General features: G+C 38.0%; 2 protein-coding genes across 3 annotated transcripts; one reads left to right on the top strand and one right to left on the bottom strand.

Moving 5' to 3' along the window:
• Positions 1–1,313: 1,313 nt before the first annotated feature.
• On the top strand, positions 1,314–3,715 carry LOC107458410 (uncharacterized). 2 transcript variants are annotated; one of them, XM_016076616.3, is made up of 3 exons: positions 1,314–1,581; positions 2,770–2,816; positions 3,170–3,715. In XM_016076616.3, exons 2-3 carry the CDS (start codon positions 2,777–2,779, stop codon positions 3,607–3,609), a joined length of 480 nt encoding a protein of 159 aa, XP_015932102.1. In that variant the 5' UTR covers positions 1,314–1,581; positions 2,770–2,776; the 3' UTR covers positions 3,610–3,715. The 2 variants fall into 2 exon arrangements, with proteins under 2 accessions (XP_015932102.1, XP_015932101.1); XM_016076615.3 differs by having other exon boundaries at positions 2,692–2,816.
• Positions 3,716–4,636: 921 nt separating this feature from the next.
• On the bottom strand, positions 4,637–6,690 carry LOC107458411 (protein OCTOPUS-like). The gene has a single exon (XM_016076617.3). It carries the CDS (start codon positions 6,574–6,576, stop codon positions 4,852–4,854), a length of 1,725 nt encoding a protein of 574 aa, XP_015932103.1. The 5' UTR covers positions 6,577–6,690; the 3' UTR covers positions 4,637–4,851.
• Positions 6,691–8,083: the final 1,393 nt, after the last annotated feature.

Below are 8,083 nucleotides of genomic sequence, written 5' to 3'. Positions count from 1 at the left end.
CTATCACATGTTATCACATCTTCTTTCAAAATTTTATCTACCCACAGAAACAACCATACCACCTTTTACCTACAGTCTGCACCCAAGAAAGTGAATCAGCCAAGTTTATATCCAGAAATACAGCAAACAACAACCACTTACATTGTAGTTTGGGCAACCGAAGAACGGTCTCTCTGGATTAGAATCCGTCCCTGACCATCGCAAAACTGGTCTCGTCCCGCACCCACACTATTCTGGCAAACGCGAATCTTTGTTTTTGGTCATTCTCCTCATAATGCTTCCAAAATATCGTAGGTTGTTCGAGCTCCCAGTTGCATTGCTCGTGATAGCCATTACCGTCTGGCTTTGAAGATGCTGAAGCCAACATAAGAGAATCCAAGGGAAGAGACGAGAAGATAAGAGAGTGGGCACTGCAGACTAATCTTCAAATTTGGGAATTAGGGTTTTTAACTTCAATTTAGGGACCAAATTGAATCAACAAAGTTTACTCATCTACGTCAGCTAGCCTTTAGCTTCGCTAGCGTATCACCCTCTAGTCCAGATCAGCATTCCGGCGGCGTCAGATGGGCAGAATGTGTCGAAAGGATGAGTCTGAGTCCCGGAATGCAACTTCAAGGACAAATATGGGTAACTATTAAGTTCAATGAGTACTATGAAGCACGAGTGTAACTTTAGAGACCACTTTGAGGCTTAGCTCTCTAACTTCTGTACTCAAACTTTATATACAATATAGTCAAAATACAACCGGATTTAATTCTCACTAAGTAAGGATTGGATATTTCTTACTATTCACAAAAAATGCCATTATTTGGAGTTAAAAACAATCTATATATCTCAAGAAGTGAATGATTTAGAATTTGTTTTGTTATTTATTTTTTGTTTGATCTACGAGATATGTTGTTAAAATAGACAAAAATAATATTTATTCGACTTTTTAAATAAGTATGAGAAGATTATATTATTTAAACTATAATTTGTTGACATATTTACCCTTAATATATATTATGAATCCTTACAGAAAAAATAACATAATATAAACACAAATTAAGATAGATATAAAATTAAGATCAATTAATTGAATTTTAAACTAACATTTAACATATTAAAATCTTAACAATATTAAAGTCCAGTTTAAATAAATAATTTAATTAAATTATTTTTAAACAATAAATATTTATATTAAAAATAATTTATATGACTATTTATTTCTCTCACGGTCACTAGTCCATTTTATAAGGCGCGTAACATGAGAATAAAGTTGTTTCAATCAATTTGATTCCACCGTTAAATCAATTTAATCAAAAGTGAATCTAATCCCTCTCATCCATAGACTCACACTCAACATCTCTCTCTCGAACTCACGCGTGCCGGCGTCTCGCCGTGGTTCGCGTGTCGCTGCCTTCCCTTGGCTCGTCGTCGCCGGCGGCAGAAGCAACGCAACCAGCAGCTAGCCCTCGCCATCTTCTTCCTTCGTTGCCCTCCCTGGGCTCGTCCTCGCTCGTCATCTTTTGGCTTCGGGGCCTCTCCGTCGCTTCCTTCTCGCCGGTCTCGTCGCCGAGTCTCCGTGGACCGTGGTGGCTGGTGAGTCCTCTTAACCCCTGTTCTCTCTTTTCCAGTTTCCCCTATTCTAATTGGATCAGTAAAATACATTTTTTCTTTTTCTAAATCCTATGTTTATGTTTTTTGCTTTGAAGGGAGTTAGATTTTGTTATCTATGAGGCTAGGAAATATGGTACAAAGCTGATACTGAATACATATAGGCTGATTTCTAAATTCAACAAATTAGTTGAGTTTATAAATTGTTGCTATTTTGATGGACTGTTCTCTTATATTAGTTGAATTTATGTAAACTCAGCGATATTAGGAGTCCTTGTTTTGAACAAAGAGATTCTAGATGTTTACTCTGCAATCTTTTATATTAATTTTTTAATGGTGAATTACTGATGGTGCTGACTTGGATGTCTAAATCTGAGTCTTGCTCTACCTTTAAAAGGAGAAGCTGTAGTCTTATTTTTGAACAATTTTTTTCCCTTTTGGTCACGTATGGGATATTGCCTCCATTTTGATCGCAAATCACATTCGAAGAAATTTATAAATTTCATGTATGTGAAACATGTCCCCAGGCATCAAAAGACAACAGAAAATATAATGGATAATGACTTGGGATTAAAAAGATCAGAACAGATAAGGTTAATATAGCATATATAACGAGATTTATAAATTAGTTGAATTTATGTTTTGCTATAGTTGATTTTAGTACTTGATTGTTTCAATTAGTTTGTTAATTTTTTCTAGAGTTGTTAATCAAGATGAAGACAATGTTGGTTAGGCTCCAAATTTGTCCGATAAAGATATAGATGTTGACTTTGAGATTGCCTCTTGGACTTGATTTATCGATTGTGCTATCTTTTGTTCTCTAGTTCATTTAAATTGGAAAAAAAAAATTTACTAGTAACTAGTTTATTATCTATTTTTGTATCATTAGTTATGTCTAAAAATTGATATTTGATTGTTATTAATGTGTTTATAAAGGCATGCATTTTAACTTTTAATTTTAATTTTATTTTTTATAATTTTATATTTTTATTTAAATGTGGCTGGTTCAACTTGTGAACTATTAGTTGAACCAGTAACTGGTGACCCAGTTATATGACCAGTTCAATTCTGATAACTATGCTTAACTTTATAAAGAGTTGCAAACTCCAGTACACAACACATTTGGCAGAGACACGATTAACAGTGTTTCATTCCCGTTTGTCGAAATCTCAGCTTCTAAATGGTTCGGAAGCGATTTCAGGCACAGGAACCCAAAACAGGTAGCTTTTCTAGCAACACAAATTGTATAACTAGATCTCTCATATTCTTGAACCATTTCAATTTCGGTTGACCATTTATCATAGTATCGAACCTTGCACACAAGTTGTTCGATGAAATGTTTCACACAAGAATCTTAGAGCTTTCTGTTATTTTCTTTTAATTTACAATTACATCATCAATAACTAGAATACATTTAAGACTAGTTAATCTAGTTTGAGCAAATCAGTTTATTATTTAGTTTTTTAATTTATTATTTGTATGACTTACCCAACCACTTGAATCAGTCTAGAAAGAGCTTTCTTTCATCTTTTTATTGAAGTTTGATTGCGTTTCTTTACTGTTTTAAATGCAGGTCTATACTATGCTCAGAACTTCCTAAAGAAAATTGGGTTAGGAAAAGAGAACTATTACTTCTGGAAACAAATCGGTAAGGCTTTGCTTTGCACCTACGCAATTGCAGGCGCAGTGTGGCTATACAACGAGACATCGCCACTAGGGTGGTGGACGCTGAAGCCGCGACCAAAAGAAGAGTGGGAACTAGCTCACTTGTATGAGTACCGACAGTTCCCATACCCTGGAGATGAGGAAGCAATGCAGGAGTTCATTGCAAAGGGTGGAATGATTGGAACAACCATTGGTCCTAAAGGGACTATTGAGACTGATAAGGATGCATTAAATTACCAGAAACAGTTACAGGACAAGAAGTTTGAGCAAGAAGCTCTGAAAATGTGGATGAGGATGAGGAATGAGGTCATTGGTGAGCTTCAGGAACAAGGCTTTGATTTAGAATGACTCTAGTAAAACTTGATAATTAGATAATATGAACTTTTTGTGTGGCTAAAGAACACAATGTTGGAAAAACACCTTCATGGTAGTAAATAGATTTTGCATTATTAAAGGATTGCAGTTTTATAATCTCAAAAAATAGACTTGGTATAAGTGTGAAAGGCTAATCATTCAGTTCTTTGATGATGAGTAACGTGTCTTCCCCTGCAATTTACCTTCTTGTATAGGGCATCCTTTTTGTTTATAAGTTCTTTTTTACAATGTTCATGCAGTAGAAATGCAATAGAATAATCAAATGGATAATTGCGGCTTTTGTAAAGCTTTTATCTTTCAAAATAATAATAAGCAAAAACAAAACGAACATTCTAAAATGTGATTAGGAAATACAAATGGTGGGACTCAACCTATAGTTTTTTTATGTGCCGTTGGATTCACCAGTGACTTCTATTCCTGCCCCTATACCGTAAATGTGAATGCTATGGTACCTAAAACATGATATCTAACTTATTAAAAAATGAAAAAATAATATTTAATAAACCTTAAATATTTTATTTTTATTTTATATATTTTATTTTTTACTTATAAAAGTAAGTTAGATAATTTAGGCATAACAATAAAAGGCATCATAGAATTTACCTACGGTAAATGCTGTATAATTGGTAGAGTAAAGAAGAAGCAATTGGTATGCAAATTCATAGTGAAGCAATATTACTAGCCGTGTATGGATGACTTAAACGGTTAAACCAAATAGAAAAAAGGTACACTTGGTTGTTATGAACGTTTTTCTTGAAAGATCGAGTGAATTTATAGTAAAATATTCACTTACTTTTACTCCACTTGCCCCCACTACCCATTATAAATATCAAGTGTTTGATTGAAGGTAAGCAGGATGCACAATTTCATTTATAATTTTACACATCAAAACCAAACATGTCCTAAGTGCTGGATGTTTCCATTAATCTGAATAATTGTGATAAACTTACAAGTTACAGACTTACAGCCTTTTAGCTCATACATCAGCAAGTTATAAACATTATGAAGTGAAATATCATTGCAGTATTTGAGGTATCCTATTACCAGTTCATACAATTTCATACAACAAAATATAACATTTATTTTGTTTCTGTTACCAAAATCATTAGTAAATTTGCAACTGAATCATTGTAATCATTGTAGTTCATCTCTTGACAACAATAATTACATCTATATATTTTTCTACAACCAGATACACATCCAAACAATACAACTTTAGAATACACTTCTGGATATTTGTTGCAAATCCTTGAGGCTACTACTCTTGCCAGACTTGCTTCTTCTATAGCTCTTCAAAGGTGTCAAATAGAACCTTAACAAGCCATTGTCAAGATTATTCGGTGACGGCGAGTGCCGAACACTGCGGTTCCTCTGAACCATAAAATCTTGTCTTCCATTCAACACATTTATGTTCCCTTTAGTCTCGGTACCCCACAAGCTGCTAATCACACCAGCCATGCTACATTGGCTTCTACAACTTACACTATAGCTTCGAGTAAGCTTCTGGCTAACACTCTCACTACCTTGCACATTAAGTTTCACCTTGTCTTCTTCCCTCCTCTGCACGATTGAGCCGAACTTGCTCCACACTCGACGCCACTTGTGGTCCTTCTTGGAACCCTTATGATTGCCAGTGCCAGCCCCATCGACATCATTATTAAGGTCATCATCCTTGGATGCAGAACCCATCACACATTCACCTTTAAAGTCACTCAAGGATTTCACATTTTCATTCCCCAAATCCAAATCTTTCTTCTCACTGATGAGTAACTTGGCACCATAGAACAACTCATTGGTGGCAGGGGATACCTTGGCATTAGATACCATTCTCAATTCATTAACCTCTGCCGTTGATTGTCTCCTACGAGAGCTCGACCTATCGAAACTCCTCCTACCCTTGTAGTAACCCTTGGCCTCAGATGACCCACCGGGAGTAGGAGCAGGACTGGAACCAGCAATGCCGTTCCCTTCAATTAGAACCCTGTCCACTGGGGAAAGCCTCTCACATTGTTTTCCATCCCAAGATGCATCAAACTTCGCTTGCAAATCACTATCCACTGAGATTCGGCCCGTGTCAACCAATAACCTTCTGTAGGCATCTGGAAACTGTGAATTATTATCCACTGAGATTCTACCTTCGTCAACATATAACCTCGAATCGCACGAGAGCCGAGGATAATTATCCACTGACATTCGGCCTGCATCAATAGAGAACCTTGGATCAGTGTCACAAGATCTTCTCCCCGAACAGTATTCTCCGATTTCAGATTGAGTTTCCCTATATTTCCTCCCTTTAGGCTCCTGAACAAACCGCATAACATTAAAATCAACAACACCATTTCCATTTCCATTTCTGTTTCTGTTACCGTTACCGCCAAAACTGCGTCGTCTCTTCAACTTGTGCTTCCATTTCCACTTCCTTAGTTTCTCACTGAAGGCAGAAGCAGCTTCCCAGAAACTCTTCAAGTCTCTGGCTCCGTTCTTCTTGTTCCGAATCTCGAGATCTATGAACTCCTTCATCGTCTTCGTTTCTTCGGGTTTTTCGTTGTCCCTTGGGTCGCAAACCCGAACCGCTTCTTCTCCATTGTGTTCCTCTTTTCGTATTTCAAAACCTAAATACTCCGAATCGAGGTAAGTCTTCTGAACCAGCTTCCCCTTGCCGCCATCGACGGTGAAGAGATCCGAGAGTGTGCTCCGGGCGCGGACCTCGCAGGAGCGGCGGCGGGGCTGGAGAGAGGCGGATATGGAAGTGTGGTGACGGTTGGCGGAGAAGGACTTGGTACGGCGGAGGTGGGGCGGAGGATGGGAATGTGGAGAAGGGGAGGAGGAGGGGGATTGGATTCCTTTGAGGCGTTCGCGGAGGCAGGAGGCGCAGAAGCTATTGACGGGAATGGTAGGGTGACGGTGACAAGAGGAAAGGCGGTGAGGTTTGGAAGTCATGTTTTGAGTGCCAACATGTTATGTTAGAGTTGAATCTTGAAAGGGTATGACTATGGGGGTGAGTGAGAGTGAGCACTGAGAAATGTGTGAATTGAGTGAGCTCCAAGTAGCAGTAGTAGACACTTGATAGAAGTACCAGCTAGCTACTTCAGACACACGGTAGCACCACGTGTGGGGAACAGAAATGTTGGTGCCCCTTTTTTCGCTTTTCGTTTTTTATTTTCTTTTTTCTTTTCTTGATACTATTCTTAAAACTTAAATTTAGAATATTTATTTATTTTCATCCTCAAAAAATTTTGGGTTAGGCATTTTAATTTTTAATTAAAATTAATTATTCGATTAGTCTTTAATAATTAATTCTATCAGTCACTTAAGTTTTTGACTCCGTCAACTCTAACAAAAGACAAAATAGTCCCTAACAATTCTAATAAGAAACAAAATGATCATTGATAACTCTAACAGAGAACAAAATGATCCCTAATCCCTTTGTTCGAAAATAACACTGTTCTTCTCTAATTTTTTTCATATCTCGCATAATTCTAACATTCATACTCTCCTTCATCTTCACATTCTTCTTTTTCATCTTTTCCTTCCTCCTCTTCAACTCCAAGATCAAGTCATGGTGTAACTACTACGCATTTCGCACCTATCTCAACATGTCATGGACCACACACTTCTTAAATCTCTGTGACTGATATATCTACCTCCTCTGTATTTAATGGACCCCAAGTGCTTCATTCCTTCTTTCCCGGAGTCCAAGTTGGCAGACAGTTTCGACCTCGCATCCAATCAGTACATCGAGCAATGTCGTCGCTGCCGCTCTTATGGAAATTGAAGCGAAAACTGAATATTGGTTCGGAGAAGAAGTTGAAGGAAGCGATCGAAGTGGTGGACAATGTGGTCATGGAGATGATAGGTCAGAGGAGGAAGGAGATGGCGATGACGACGACAGGTCTAACAAATCAGACTTGCTATCTAGATTCAATCGGATTCATCGAAGACGACAAGTACTTGAGAGACATAGTCATTAGTTTTCTGAGTATGTGACAAACCCCATTTTGAGGGTTTATCTTGTGCTAATTTCAAAGGGTTTATCAATGATTTCACACATTTTCTGCATGAAAATATAAGGATTTGCATTCTTTTCCTAGTTTTGCCTCATAAAGGAAAACATGCTTATTTTGCACTAAATTAGACACACTTCTAATCTCTCCTTGATGCCATTCGATGCCGTGACTCGTGTGCTAAGTGGTTTCAGGACATAGACTAGGAATGGACAGGAAAAGATAAGGAAGAAGGGTGCAAGGAAAGGAAGCATGAGAATTGAAGCTTTGGGAATCTCTGCATGGGCGCGTGCGCGCACCTGACGCGCCCGCGCGGATGAGCGCAATGTGAAGCCGAAGCTAAGAGCCAAGCCACGAGCCGACTAGCGTAGCGGCTAAGCCAGAATCTTCATGGACGCGTACGCGTACACTCCGCTTCCGCGCATACTCCAGAGCCGCATCAA

Source organism: Arachis duranensis, chromosome 7 (assembly GCF_000817695.3).
Source record: "Arachis duranensis cultivar V14167 chromosome 7, aradu.V14167.gnm2.J7QH, whole genome shotgun sequence".
NCBI classification, from domain to species: Eukaryota; Viridiplantae; Streptophyta; class Magnoliopsida; order Fabales; family Fabaceae; genus Arachis; species Arachis duranensis.
The sequence above is the reverse complement of the archived record's forward strand: the minus strand, read 5'-3'. Positions and strand labels throughout refer to the sequence as shown.

Coding starts and splice junctions, on each gene's coding strand:
- LOC107458411 (XM_016076617.3), bottom strand. CDS start 6,576: ATGACTTCCAAACCTCACCGCCTTTCCTCTTGTCACCGTCACCCTACC.
- LOC107458410 (XM_016076616.3), top strand. CDS start 2,777: ATGGTTCGGAAGCGATTTCAGGCACAGGAACCCAAAACAG. Junction 2,817..3,169: donor GGCACAGGAACCCAAAACAG/GTAGCTTTTCTA, acceptor TTTTAAATGCAG/GTCTATACTATGCTCAGAAC.